Raw genomic sequence first — 15,327 nt, 5'->3', positions numbered from 1 at the left:
ACCAGGAAAGCGTTGTGTTGTCATTTTTATCTCCCACTGTCTCCTTCTGGTCATTGAGCTATTCAATTATTAGTAGTTTGCAAATGCAATAAGCTCGATTTCCAGTGTACTCAAACAGTTGCTTTTCTTGAACAGTGTTTCTCCCTCGATCCCTATCCCTCATTGTGCAAGCATGCAGGTGCTTGTCTTTCATGTGTCTAGTTCTGTTCACCCTAAAAGGATGAAGCAATGGTTCAATTTCTTTCCTTTAATAGGTACTTTTTCCTCTGGTTTCTCAACTGCTGCTCGGTGTCTCTTACTTAGGTGTATTTCTGGTCTGTTGTTTTTTGGTTTAGGTGTCTTGTTTTAGTGTGTTTTCCTGCTGCATATGTGTTCATTGATAGCTCTGAAAATACCTACAAATAACTAAAACATTATTTAATTTCTGAGTAAATTTATGTATCTGGATCACAATCTTTGGTTATTTTTTTATTCTGAAAAGATCCCAAGTTTTTCTTCTTTAGGTACCTGAAACGTTATATGCTGCAAAGGATCCATGAAAACTTGGATTTTCATTTTGCTTCTGTGGTGGGTTTTCATTGTGTATTTTCCCCAGTGTATGATCCCAGTGTATGCAGGTGTGTATCAAGCTGCATTTTCACCATTGCATTGCACTGCATTATAGTGGAGACTGTGAGTGCTCTTTTGGATGAGGTAGTAACTTCCAGTATTGTTGACAGACTCATTGTGCCAGTCTTTGTATCTGTACTCTGAATAAAATTTTCAGGGTGGCAACATCACTTACCAGGCATTTAAGTGTTTTAGGCACTCTGGAAATGCTGTCTCTCTTCACCTTGTGCACAGACACTCTGAGACTTACTTACGTATTATTACCAGCACACAGTAGTAATTCAGATATGGCTGTGTTGATGGGGCACCATGTGGACAGTCATTTCTACTGCTTTCCTTTTAACTAGTCATTTCCACATTTGGATATGCTGTTGTATGTTGAGGGTAGATTCTGTGGTCTTTTAGATGCATAGGTGCTGGCAGGGATTGCTAGCCTTGTTGTTCTTCCTGGGCAGGTAGTCTGTAGGTAGATGTGATATATGAAATCTCAAAATTGAGATTTGCAGCATCACCGCTGTTCTTCCATTTTTTACTATATCAGTTACTGTTAATTTTTGCCTCTTGGCATGTTCCTTTTACATCAGATCGTCCCATGCTGTTACCTTGCTTTTGGAGTTGCATGGTGAAGTCCTTCCATTCATTTTGGATAAAATTACTTTTCAAAATAGATCTCAGTGGTTTTGGTGTGGGCTTTTTTTGTTTGTTTGATTGTTTTAAATCAGTCAGGGCTAAGTAGTCCATTTTCTTTCCTTGCATTGCATATATGAACATGCTTTATTTTCTTGTGCTGCCTCAAGGCTGCTCAAAGAAAAAAATGCCATTTTTTCCTTAACATGTAATCGGTACTTCCTGGTGTTTCATTTTTCTTCATTTTCTTCCCCTTCATATTTTCTCTTTGCCTTCGTGTTTTACATTACTTAATACAAATTCTCTTTAACTCTTCCCTTTGCTTATTTTAATGTCTTTCTTCTGCTTTCTGACTTTGATGTAGGCTTCTAAGGCCATTTTACTTTTTTCAGACATGGATGGCTAGACCCTCTCCCTGCTCCAGGCCAAGGTTGTTAACACTTTCCCAGAGTGCTCCCAACCCTTTGTGTTTGGGGTGCAGGAAAAAGACTGAGGTGGAACTTGCATTGTGTACAGCTATGTCTCAATTGGTCATTTCTGAGGGAAAAGCTCTGCTCTCTTCCTCCTTCATTCTCCACTCTTACATCCAGGTATCCTGTTGTTGCAGCAACAATGCCAAAAGGCATTCAGCAGTTTGGTGCACAGCAGCTCGAGGCTTGTGTAAATGCTAAGGCTTGGTCAATATCTTAAGTCAGCCCAGCACTGAAGTACATGTAGAGCTGTTTGGAACATCAGCCCGCTCTTCCAGCAGGAATAGAGGAGGTGCCCTTGTAGAAGTGCGCTGCCAGTTTAAGGCAGTGCTGTTGCTCCTTGGCTGTGGATTTGCCTCCCTAATCCTTCTCTCAGGTACTGCTTTTGAAAAATAAATAAAAAAATCCAAAACCTCAACCCTGTCATCTGTTTCTTATTTAGTGGCAGTTCATTCTGAGCTGTGTGCTAAAACGCATGTTTGGAAGCAAACTCAAGTCAGTTGCTATCCTTCCACTGCCTTCACTGGTTTTGGAGTGAGCATGAAAAAGTGTGGTTCACTGAAGTCGGTGGAAAACCTCCCATGCCTTTAGTCGGCTTTGGACTATGTCCAAAGAGTTCCTGGTGGAGCTGGGTTGCACCTGCATGCTAGGATAGCTGCCTGACAAGCTGATTCTCAGAAACCAACAGAAGCCCTATACACGTGTTAATCCTGGGTGTTTTTCTTCAGGAAGTGCTAAATCTTGCACTCCAGAAGGATTGCAAAATAATGAAAGCATTTGGCAAGGGAAAAGGGGGAGAATACACAGGCAGAACTAGGGACATGCATGCTACCATTTAAGTGTAAGACTCCATATAAGATCTTCAGATGGCTTTTTTTCTGTAAATGTAACTGTCTTAATTGTAGCAGAGCAATATACTAAAAATTGTAAGGTGGCCAACATGAATCCTGGTTGAAAGAAAAAAGAATTCAAATATTAAAGGTAGAATTTGCTTTTGGCTATTCCTGATGACAAGGAAACCTATTTTGTGTACTTTTTTTTCTGTGGGAATAGACATGTAGCTGTCTACTTTTGCAGTTTTCGCATACCAGATTCCACAGAAGTATGTAAATATCCAATTGAAAGTTTGAAAGCTGGAATAATAGATACCAGATGATAGGGTTAGTAAAAACATGTGAAGTATAGTAGATCTTCCAAACAAGAACAAAACTTCCTTGTTCTGAGAATAATCGTATTTAAACCTGTAACTTTCTTAGCAGTGGATATCACTGAGGCTTTGGCTAGGAACCTTGATGATGTGATGGAAATTTTTGATCCCTTCTTCCTGAGGAAGGGAACAGTAAGCTACAAACTAGACTTTAATCAGTACCCTACAAGTAATTTGACTAGTACACATACAAAAATAACTGTTTCCAGTGCTATGAACTTTTTTTAGGCTGTCATATCCTTGTCAGGAAATCTGTCTAACTGTGTTTTGAGCTTTTAGAAGCATTGAACCCAGTAGCCCAGACACCAGGCTGCAGATACGCAAGTCAGCAAATCTGCTCTGAATCACGCATCGTTTTGGACCTCAAGGTCCTGTTCCAAGAGAGGGTGAGTGCACTGTTGCTGCCTTCGAGGGAGAATAGACTTCTGCAGAGGTTTGCAGCTCCTCAGGCCTGTCCTGTGCCAACATAAAGGAAGTAGGGAGCCTGTTTCAAACACAAGGAAAAGAAAGCCTTGACATTTGAACGGGTGGAGCTCACTGTGAGCCCTCATGGTGAGCAAACCTGCTGTAGAAATGGTGGAAACAAGAGATGATAAATGCTGCATTGTAATCCAGCCTCAGTTCATGAGGCTTTGATAGGAAAAGTATTTCATTTGTTTTACCAGAATCTTTCATGTCTCTGCCTTTGTCTTCGCTGTACACCTGGTGATGAAGCCAGGAGAGCCCGGAGACATTTATCTCCTGCTTGTGTTTTGTTTGTGTGTTTGGGGTTTTTTTGTTGTTGTTAGGTTTTTTTTTGTTTCTCAGGTATGTACAAACCCCTTCTGTGGTAGTGAGAATAGAAAGCAAGCATTTTACTCCTTTGAAGACAGGTGGAGAAGTCCTCACACTGAGTGCTGTATAGTCCTGTTTGCCTTTTGTTTCTCCGTACTAATTGGTAAAAATGGATGGTGTTAAGTTCCCACAAGTATGTCTGTTAGCGAATTCCTACATATCCAGCATCTGGGAATTAAGCTTTGGAAAATGAAATACCCATCAAAGCAGGAGGTGGCTGGTACAGTTTGTATCCTGACTTTCACCCCCCGCCCCTTGCTTTTTTTTCCCTTCTTCCAGAAAGCTGAAGAAAAGAGCCTTTTGTCTTCTTTTCAGGAAAATTACACTGAAATTCATCTGTGCTTTATTCATCTGCTTTCATTTGTGCCATTCACGGGCAGCTGTGGGTTATATAGAACAAAGCAGATGAATTCCTAACCTCCACATTCAAGCAGTGTGTTGGGAAAGGTTCAACACCACCCTTCCTTCCTCCTTTTTTGAGGGGTCCAACTAAAGCATTACAGCTTTCAGTTTCAGTACTGAGACATCTCTGGACTGTGTTTCTCCGCATGCCATTAAAATGGTGTGACAGGGTTCTACTGGGTTGTAGAAAGGATGCGTCTATGCAGACATATCTATATAAAGAGATCTCTTTCTCAATATAGCAAAACTTAGCAGCTTCTAAGGAAATGTGGTTTAGAAGTTTGCTTTACTGGAATTTATGATTAAATATCTTTTTTTCCAATGATGACTTCATTTCAAACATCATCAGCTAGGAGAACTTGAATTTACCTTTTGTGACGACTGCTTCAAATGTGGCAAAGTACAACTGTATCATTTCGCTAAAGTTAACTTTTGATGTGGGTTTCTTAAATAATTCTACGAATGAGTAGGGAAGAGTATCCATTTATTTTTTCTTTCCTTTTTTTTTTTTTCTTTTAGATAGGCTGTTTACATATATCCTGTGCCAGCTCTTCATCTGCCGTAAACTGGCATAAGACATTTGAGAGGATCTGTTCTGATTTATGCACCAAACACATAAACACTTGGCAGTATGATTAATGTGCTTTACCTTGACAAATTAAAAGTGTCTTAAAACAAGACTTCTTTTTAGACTACTTTTAATTTAAATCTGTCACCTCTTTCCTCCACAAATCAGATCTAAAAAACATAATTTATACTGCTCACCTTTTAAATTGTAGAATACACATTAGATTAGATTAAGAAGTGCTACACCTGTTTTTCTTAATCCCTTCAGAAAGCTGTCGGCGGATTTCATAACAAACATCTTGATCAACCTCCTCTAAAAGCCAATAGGTACTGGAGCAGGCCTCAAACCTTTTTAGATTTGTTGATCCACCTGGAATAACAACTCCCCTCTGTTTCTCTACAGACTCTTCATACTCTGAGCCTCCTGATGTTCAGCAGCAGTTGAACCACTACCAATCTGCAGCTTTGGCCAGGAACAACAACAACATCAGCCCAATCCCACTTTCCGGGAGTGCTGCAGGAGTGGAAAAAACAGAAGCCATCCTTAACTGTGAATTTTGTGAATTCTCCTCGGGTTACATACAGAGCATTCGGCGTCACTACCGTGACAAGCACGGAGGGAAAAAACTCTTCAAGTGCAAAGATTGTTCCTTTTATACAGGCTTTAAGTAAGTACTGTGCAAAACAGATAAACTGAACTCATAAGGGGTTTTTTAGCACTTGAAAAAAATTCTGAGATCTTTGAGAGCTGGCTATAGCTAACAGAAACATGGCCACTGCTGACCAGGGAGAGGAACATAGGAAATGCCATGCCAGATCACAGCAGCATCCATGTAATCCTTTTTCCTCTCTCCTACGACAGCCAGTACCATCTGCTGCAGACGAAAGCACAGTAAGTCCTTGCAGTAGGTTTTACTTGCTGGAGGAAATGGTACAGGTAGTACTTTTTCCTCAGCACAGGCAATTAGAGGGCTATCCTTATCCTCAAGTGTGAAAATTTTCTCTACAAAAATAAGGTCATTTCCTGGTGCAACCAGCATGAAGGATGGGACAATCAAGTGTCCTAGGGAGACAGGAGAATTTATATCGCCTCTCTGAAGAAACCTTCTCTCATGTAATTTTATTTCTCCGACCATCTATCTAGCTGAAATGCAAAGCGCTCTCTAGCATATCTGATAGCATATAGAGACATTTCAGAAAATCCAATTAGATGTGCAAAATTTAAAAACCTCAGTGCTGTGTGTGTTTGTGTGTGTGTATGTGCTTTTAGCTGCTGTTCTGTAAGGAAAAAGAAAGGCCTATGCACCTGTGCTGTTCATCATTTCCTCCTGTTATGCTGGACCCTCGCGCATAACACCCTCAGCTGACACTTGAGGTCTCAAACTTGTTTAGTTCTTAGACTGGTGACAGTAAGCAGTATGACTGGATAAAGGGGATGAGTTCTGCTGAAGAAAATGTTGAGCACGAACCTGAGAGAATCCACACAAGAGCAACCTCTAGTTACATGTCTCTTGCCTCTGTTGCTTCAGCCCCTTGCTGCCTCTATGGTAAAATTTGCTGCTTGTGCTTTATATCCTGATTGCTATCTGTCTTAAAGATTACCAGCAATCGCCAGGTCTGTTCAATCTGTTCGTATCTTGCGAGTGCCATTTTCTTCTACTTGGATGAAATTAAATCATCTTAAATCAAGCAGCATTAAAACACGTTCATAGTTGCATAAGGGAGTCGTGTTCTTTCATGTGGTGTCTCAAACATTCAGCGATTAAGTCTTGCTTCTTTCAGAAGCACAGCGTGTTTTCTGTCTTTAAAAAAAAAGGGGATAAATCCCCAAAAAACCCCATACCAATCCCCTCTTCAACTCACTATAGAAACTTAAATGCATTAAAGCACTCACTGAAGTTGATAGAAATACACCTGTAGAATTCAGTGACTGCTGGATTGGGCCCAAAGCCAGTTGTGTTAGTAAGTTGCTTTGTGTTCAAGCTAACAGTCTTGAAGAACTTCAAAGAGACTTCTAACTCTAGTTCAATGTGGCAAGCTCCCTAGCTTTTGCAAGCTTTACCACTGCTTTAGGAAAAAATGACCAAGTGCCCCAAGTTTACAGACACCTCTCATTTCAGTAGTTGAGCTTGTGGTTAGATAGGTGTACAGTTAATTTCCTCTGTATGCGTGTCTCTTGCAACTTTTAAGTATGCAGCCAGTGTAATGCCAGCATGAAATTTTTTGTTCAAAAGTACTGTGGAGTATTCATTCATTCCTCCACATTAATAAGTAGAGTATTCTTAGTCTTGGGTTTTCAGATCCTTATAGATGATGCTGTAAAACTTAAATACTCAGTGCTCAACTCACTGTGAACGCAAGTCTGCCTTGTATCCTGAATTTAAACATTTTAGCTGATTTGGGGCTTGTCCTACAAAGACAGAGGTGGTTAAGGATGTTATCTGCCTCCAGAAATAAGTCTGTCCTCACCTCTGCAAGTCCAGAACAGTTGATAGATTTTGTTGAACTGGCTAAAAATTCAATCTTTGCCAGAGAAAGTACACAGAATATTTCAGCCTGAAGACAAATAATGAGCATGGAAGATGGGAATTCTTTTGCTGTCTTAACTATAGCAATGTGACTATAGAGCAACCCATGCAAAAGAATATCTTGTCAGAATGAGTGTTTGTTACTTGAGGATACAAGCCTGCAAATACCTCTGCTCATGTGTTACTCACGTGAGTAGCCCCGCTGAAATGCCATGTGGCACTGTGACGACAAGGCTGAGTGGTATCTGTACCATTTTACACGACACATCCCTTATAGAGCTGTGACACTTCATCGTTCCCTGCACACCTCTTCTGACTGCTTCCATCTCTCCCTCCCGTTTCACAGATCTGCTTTTACTATGCACGTGGAAGCTGGGCATTCGGCAGTTCCTGAGGAAGGACCCAAAGACCTTCGCTGTCCTCTTTGCCTATATCACACCAAATATAAACGCAACATGATTGACCATATAGTTCTGCACAGAGGTAACAATATCCCTGTATTTGTCTGTATCTGATGAGGGGAATGCTGAACAACGCCCTTGTCTTTCAGACTGGTTTCATTAAATTTTCCCCTCTCTGTACATGAGGACTAGTATGTGGAATAAGTAATCAGCCCTTGAGTATCTTTTCTTTCATTTCTAAATGATGCATCTTGTTTATTTCCTGTAAAATTCAAAGTTAGCCAGTGCTGAAACTGGGCAGATTTAAAATTGTTTTTAAGCTTTTCCTCTAGAGAGGTTAACAGTCATCAAACACCTGTTTAGCAAGAGTTGCCCTAATTTACAGCTCTGATCTAGGCCAGAGTTGTTTCCTGCTTATGTCCTTGTTATCATAAAGGCCTTGCTATCATAAAATCTGTGACAAGGTGTATCAACTAACCATAGAGGCCCCAAAATATCCCTTGATTACTTGCTTGAATTTTTTCTCTTCAGTGTTCTTGGGATCAAAACAAGAATTATCATATTTTTGTTTTTCTTTAAGACTCCCTTTTCTATTTCCACCTCTCCCTTCTTTTTTTAAGCTAGCTAAAAGTGGGATTAGGGATTTCTATATACTATTAACTGCGGGCTTGCTAGCTCAGAAGAGACAGCTGTTTGGGCTCTCTGGGCTGGGATTCCTGCCCATAGCTATCACACTTGATGCTTGTAGATGGTCTGTTGGCTGCCGAAATCCAAACCCATGTGTTGGGATGGCAGTCTGCCTGCTTGCAGGTTGGGCAGAGTTTCACAGTAGGGTATTGGTGGTGAGCAAACACAAGTTTTGCATGCCATCTTTTTCCTGGAGGAGATCCTGGTGTGACAAGCGCTATCGTAATTCCTTGTAACATACCACTTTTCAGTGTTGGTAGCTTAAAGTCCTTCTTGTACCAAAGCAGTGATGTTGGCAGAGTTCATACAAATTTCTATCTGCTAGCAGGGCTATTCTGAGGGAACATCTGGGAAAAATGACCTGTCAGTGATTCAGAAAGCACATTACAAAGCTGCCTTATTTGGTTGTAAGAGTTTGGCAGATGATTTAGCTTTTACTTCCTGTCTTTGAAGGTGTTGCTGTGTCAGATTTTGCCCAGCTTCAGGGCATACTCCAGAATTAGCTCACTTTAGAGGAGAGGAGGGTTTAGTTAACCCCTGTGCAGGCGACTGTGTGGTTCCAGTTGCTGCTGAGGTGTCCTCTGTTCTGTGGCTGTGCCAGGGGTCCAGAGGATACTGCCAGACCTTTAAAATACAGATAGGCAGGCTGAGGGAGAACTGGATGGGCTTAGTTAGGGTATTTTCCATCATGCATAGACTTGACACTGGGAATGTCCAGTTGCAGGAGTGGAAGAGCACTTCATGAGCTCAAGCAGCCATACTGTCTGTACAGAGCTGTTTCTGACCAATTGCAAGGAGGTGGTTACCTCCTGGGTAAGCGACACTGTTGATCTGTTCTTTTGTAGAGCTGTTGCTTCAGTTGCACAAACCAGCCTCGAGCCTTTGTGCTGCTGAAACAAAGCTGATAGCAAAGGACATAATGGTATACCCACTAGAGCATTGCGAGAGGTAAAACAGAGTAAAATTTTAATGCAGATGGGATTATAGCTGATAAAGAATCTGAAAGGCCACTGAGGGAAGGACAAGGGTTTTCTCTGGCATCAAGCATCCAGGTAATAAAGGAAGTAGGTTCCTTAAAGTTCTTTCTGGTGCGTATATCCAGCAAAAAAACCCTCTGCCATTGTGTTTAATTCTATGGCAGCTGAAGCAGACAATTTTGACAAGATTTAACATGCACTGAAAGAGAGATTGAGGGATGGTAGTCTGAGATAGCCTTCCTTTTTTATAGCCATTGCATTGGTAAAACAAGGGCATAGCCCTGAACTGGGGTCCAAGAAAATTAGTTTTGAGGTAGATGGAGTGGTGCAGCGTGTAAAATCAAGAGTGAAGGATTTGATCCATTCATAGTTAATGTTCCTCCTGTGTAAAAATACATGTTTACAGATGTGTGACTCTTATATTACTTCCAAGTTGCTGCACCCCTAATCTTTGCTGAAGCAGCTTGCACTTGAAATGGAGAGTATATTTGCCTCTTAATGAGTGGCTATGGAAGCTGAGTTTTACAGGGCTAAAGCATTATCAGCTAGAAGCCTGAATACCTAGTGAGAAAAAATTAGGCAAGGAATTTGCTTCCCATTAAGAATGAGGGCAAACAGGAAGCTTCCAAGAGCCTTATTCCCTGTATCACCTATTCCTCATCAGTGTAAAAGCAGTTCATTATCACTTCTGTGGGCACAGATGGAGCACAGACGCATTACAGGTGGCCTGTAGCAGGGGACTGACACAGCCAGAGGCTGCTATACAGGTAGGTGAAGAGCAGAAGTTTGGCTCTTGGGTTCTTCTGGGCCTTTGTGACAGGCAAGCCTGGGGAGAGAAGACACAGAGGAGACAGTGAACTCTGGCTCCCATCACAGTAGCATTCCCATCACACATTTTGAAACACATTGGTATTTTCCAGGGCTGAATGTTACTTACCAAGATCACTGTTGGGTCTACTTTAAAATCCTTGGAGCATTATTTTTTCTTCTTTTAGCAATCATTTTATTCTCTTCCTGGTACAAATAGTGATTTTGTTCTTCCATTTAATAGAAATCACACTAATTTCTCTTGAATAGTAATTTTAAGATAAAAAAAGTCAAATTTTCAAATTCATCTACCTCCCCAAAGGCTTCATTGCTACATATCCTGATTCCTTGCACGTGGTTGCTTCTGGCATTATCCCTTGTACACATAGCTTCATTGATACATGCAGAACCCTTGTGCTGTGCTTGCTTTTGGCTACTGGAATGCAAATGCTACATGTTCTGTGACTGTAGGTTGGATTTGCAGGCAAAAATGCATATTTTCAAACACCCAACATGACCAAATAATGGGACTGTGTCTGTATAGTGGGACTGTTTTGTTGGTACTTGGTTTACCTTTAAGGCAAGGAAATAACTTATATGCTGTGGTGTGTTGCTGAGTAAAGATTTTTCCTTATAACTAAGGACTGATAGAGTCATGGGCTCTTTTATGCCTTGGGCAAAAAAAAGTGTGTCTGCTTTGAGTTACTGTACTGCAAATACCTGGTGCATTAATGGCCATTCAGTTTAATCTCTGATCTGCGTTACAATTAGCCTGAATATTGCAAGCTAATGGAAGGACTGGATTTCTTAAACCAAGATGATGCTTTTTATGCGTTTATGTTGTTGTTGTTTTTTAATTACACCTCTTGCTAAATTATTGCACAATTCAGGACATCTTTTTGTGAGTCATATAGAATACAATATATTTTTTGTGAGTGTCTTTGTTCAGACACTGCTGAACTTTGAAGAATTCTATACATGGATAAAGAAGCTACGTCATTCAATTTTGTATGGGGCTTTATGGTTTGCTGTAATTTTTTCAGTTGCCCAGATATGATAAATGCATTCTAAATGAGTAATTAAATAAACAGAGCTTTGCAGGGGCAAGCTGGAGATGAGAGCATCACCTTACAAAATGTGAGGTTCTGCATCCAAATAACCCTGCAAGTTCCAAAGTCATTGCTTGGAGGAAGCTCACTGACATGAATACATCATGTAAAAGTTTTAAATCATCCCCTGAAAGTGAAATCCTTCAGGCGAGAATTGATGCTTATGTTTATTTTGTATTTCTCGTGTTATTATGCTGCCTTTGATTTGGGGAATGTGTGTGTGATTGTGAGATAATAGGTTTTGCTAATGTGAATTAGGGAATGCTGCATTACTCCAGACTGGTAGATAAAAAGTTTTATACCATCCCATGTTTTGGTTTTTTTAATCTCTGCCAGGTGCTAAAGTGAATTTTCAAATATTTTAATTAGTATTTCTCTTTTTGAAAACTTCACTTTTTCACTTTTGAAACCAGCTGAGTCACTTACTTCAGTGAGTTCAAAAGCACACAGCTGCAACAACCTTGTAAAAAGTCTTCCTATGACCCCAGAATCACAGCTTTAAATTCTGTTTTCTATTAGACCCTATTCTCCCCTCCCGTTTTCCCACCCTGAATGGCCACAACTTGGTGTCTTTATAGCTGGAGGAGCTGTTGTTGGTGTAGAAAAGAATTACAAGTCCACAGGGTTTTTTTTTTTAAGGCATAGCTTTGGGGTAAACTTCCACTTCTTGAAGCGGCCAAAGAGGAAGTTAATGAGATAGGATAACTTTTGTGTTCAGGGAGAAGCTGAGCAGGATGGACTGTTTTGTTGGGCTGTAGAAAGTGTCTTGTGAGCAGTGGTGGCATGCGGATTGGCCAAAAGTGAATGAACAGCGGAGCTTTTGCCACCTTCCAGAAACCCTAAGGGAGTTTGTATTATTGTAGTTGTCTTTGTATGTGTTATTACCCTCCTCACTAAAGAAAAGTGCCCATTGGCTCAGAACCATATGTGGATTGCCATGTCTCACATTCCCCTAGCCTTCATGTCTACCATCTGAGATTCGGGCCTGTTTTTTTTTAGTTCGTTTGTTTTAATCTGTCTTTAGAGATGAACTTGCATGAGGAAGATCAAACTCCTTTAATCTGTGGTCCACAAGGACTAACAATACTAAATTTCAGTGTTCTAGTTCAAAAGGCCAGTTGAGTAACAAAAGCCCATAATGAGGATCTTCTGGTGACCCTCAGCTGAAGGGTCAAATTTGGGGTTTCCCTTGTGCGCACAGCTCAGGGAACCACAGTGGATGACTGTTACACACATCAGATTCTGGCTCTGTCAAATGACTGAAATTAATTGCTGCTCTGTTAAACGTCAGTGCTTTGTTTGAGAAGTGGAGAGTTTAAAATCTAAGCAAGAGCTTTTTCAGTACATGCCTGTATCCATGATCTGAACTGTGGGAATTGTGACATGACATGAATGAGCTTTCTGAAACCTATGGGTGTGTTGGGAAGTTTCTGCCCCTGGCTGAACTGCACAGCCTCTTCCAGGAAAAGGTGCTGCCTTGCTTACTCTCTCAGTCCCCAGAGAGTAGCTTTAGATGTGATGGTGAGGATACCAGCTCCGATTTTTATAGATCCATCAGGGTCATGCATTGGGAAGCACCCTGCAGCTTCCCTGTTTATTACATTTCTAGCAGCCGTTCCTGGCTGCTGTCAAGTACTGAACCAAAATGGACTTTTCGTCTGGCTGATTTATGGCTGGTTTTGTATTCCCAGGCTCTGCTACTCTGACTCCCAGATGGAGTCTCATTTGCCCCAGAACCTCCATTCCCATCTTCTTCACCCAATAAGCAGTTACATTTGTGAGGACACCTGCATTTGTAGCATTGGAGGATTAACCCTGTCATTGCAGGAAGAATTGTTGTCTTGTGTTTTTTGGGTCGGTCCAGCTTAGCTCCCATTTCTTTACAGACGGACTGCCTACCCATATAGCAGACCCTGTTCCTTGTGTGGGTGGTAGTGCCCAAGCTGTTGACATGTGGGCCTGATATTTCATAAAATTTGTTAAGTGAATGTTGTCCTGTCCTTACAGAAGAGCGGGTCGTTCCCATTGAAGTCTGCCGTTCCAAACTGTCAAAGTACTTGCAGGGAGTTGTTTTCCGCTGTGATAAGTGTACCTTTACCTGCTCCAGTGATGAGAGCTTGCAGCAGCACATAGAGAAGCACAATGAACTGAAACCTTACAAATGCCAACTCTGCTACTATGAGACCAAACACACAGAGGAGCTGGATGCTCACCTTCGAGATGAACACAAGGTAACATTGAAATAGTTTGAATTTGTAGCAGTCTACTCTTTGCAAGTGCTGTATTAGTTTACTTGTCAACTCTGAGTAGCCAACTTGCCATTGTTTTTTTTTTTTCTCCCTCCCCAAATCTGGAGACTAATCCCATGTTGGGCTTCACTTCCTCTGTTTTCTATTATTTCTTTTTTTTCTTTAGAAACTAAAAATTCCGCATTTCTAAAGCTGTTCAGATTGATCAGAATTGGCAGATCGTTGTATGCAGAGTATGATTATCTGAAGAAGACACTTGTGTATGTTAGGTTTATTTGAAGAGGGGGGAAAAAAAAGGGTTGTGAAACAATATTAAGGCTGTGTGATTCAGCCTCTCTAAAAGGCAGGAGATTCCAAACATAAGATTGCTCTGGCAACTTTAGGAGCGTGACATGCCATGCATATTTTAAAAACAAAGAGGGCAGTACATCCCCGTTTACATTTAACAAGGGAAAGATAAACAGCAAGTATAACCAGGTCCTAAGTTAAGACTGCTTTGGAGTTTTTGTGGAGTGCCTAAGTGCAGACCTGATGCAGTCTTTGAGAAGTCATTAGAGGCTTTCCGCAGACTGTTAGCTTTGAATTTCTGTAGCTTTGAATTTCTGTAACTGTGAGCTGTGTAGCTGAGAGACACTTAAGTTCTAGAACTGAGATGTATTTTCGAGTATTTGTTAGAGTGCTTCCTTGTCACATTTCCACAGGAGGCAGCTATATGCCTCCACCTGTTGGAGCTGAGCTGCCCATGTCCTCACTAAAAACTCACTCCTGCTTCATTGACTGAATGACACTTCCCTTATAGCCCAATACATTTATATTGACAGTATTAGCAGCAGAAGTCCCAGCAAAACTTTTCATGCTTAAAAAATATTTGGCTGTCTTATAAAAAACAAACTTTGTAAACTTATGTTGGCCTGCTATGCTTATCTGCCCTCTTCGTTATTACTTCTGGAGAGTCTTCTGCAGTTCATGCGGTACATGAGATGCTCCACACCTCCTAGTTACCACAGCAAGGCACCTGGCATATCCAGGAGGCACTGTTCCTCATTCTTGTGACACAGTGCATCAGGCTGGGAAGATTATTCCCTTACTTAGCTCTACCTTCCAATCCAGACCTGCAGTGATGGTGCCAGTAGTTTAGGATATCTTTTCCCTATTTCTCTTTGGTAATTTATATCTTGCTAATTTGTGTCCAAGTTCTGGGCCCAGATACCCGAGTGATATATTGCACCTTAAAGAGTTCCTGTGCATGAGCTAGTTGAATTAAGTGCCTTGCATGTGGTCTTGTTTGTTTTAGATCTCAGTGGGTGATGTGTTAAGTCGGAGAACCTCATCACAACTGTGTGTACGGAGTAGTGCTAGGAATCTGCACACCACCACATTTAGGGTAGTTTGCTATTTGGAGATATACTACAGTCTAATTCACATGCTCCTTAGGTTCATTCACATTCTCTTTCCCACAGAGGGATAAAAAATAGTCAGTGGGTGTTGATATTTCATTCAGCATCTTGCAGGAGGTGTTGTACTGCGCTTATTCCTCTGTCTTCATCCTCTCTGCCTCTGTGGCTCAGTGCCTGTGCTGCTGGAGGGCTGTCTCTTTGCATGAAAGATGAATCCAAAATCCTTCCCAGCAGTGATCAATGAGCTCAGAGGGCGCTTGTCATCCAACAAGTATTAGCCCTAGTGTCCTGGTCATGCTCCATGCTCTCTGCCTCTACTGTAAATCTGGACTGCTCCTCTGCTGTTTCTGTTGGATGTGGTGGAGTTCCTGACTTCCGTGCCCTAAGCTGCTCCTTTCATACTGCTGCTGTGAGCTGTTAAGTAGCTAGTGCATTTCACCCTAGGGTTAGCTGAAT

General features: G+C 41.2%; 1 protein-coding gene across 6 annotated transcripts in view; it reads left to right on the top strand.

The window, feature by feature from the left end:
- Positions 1–15,327, top strand: part of ZNF462 (zinc finger protein 462) — a 92,593-nt gene that overhangs the window by 67,504 nt on the left and 9,762 nt on the right. For all 6 annotated transcript variants that reach the window (XR_012042204.1, XM_072859838.1, XM_072859841.1 and 3 more), the window contains 3 exons: positions 5,120–5,384; positions 7,591–7,727; positions 13,233–13,456. Coding sequence is in view for 5 of the 6 variants with exons in the window: in XM_072859838.1 (XP_072715939.1) it covers positions 5,120–5,384; positions 7,591–7,727; positions 13,233–13,456 (626 nt within the window). In the remaining variant the exon portion in view is untranslated. The remainder of the gene's footprint in view (positions 1–5,119; positions 5,385–7,590; positions 7,728–13,232; positions 13,457–15,327) is intronic.

The sequence above is a fragment of the Ciconia boyciana genome, chromosome 4 (genome assembly GCF_034638445.1).
Source record: "Ciconia boyciana chromosome 4, ASM3463844v1, whole genome shotgun sequence".
In the NCBI taxonomy this organism is placed as follows: Eukaryota; Metazoa; Chordata; class Aves; order Ciconiiformes; family Ciconiidae; genus Ciconia; species Ciconia boyciana.
Note: the sequence above shows the minus strand (reverse complement) of the source record. Positions and strands in the feature narration are given on the sequence as shown.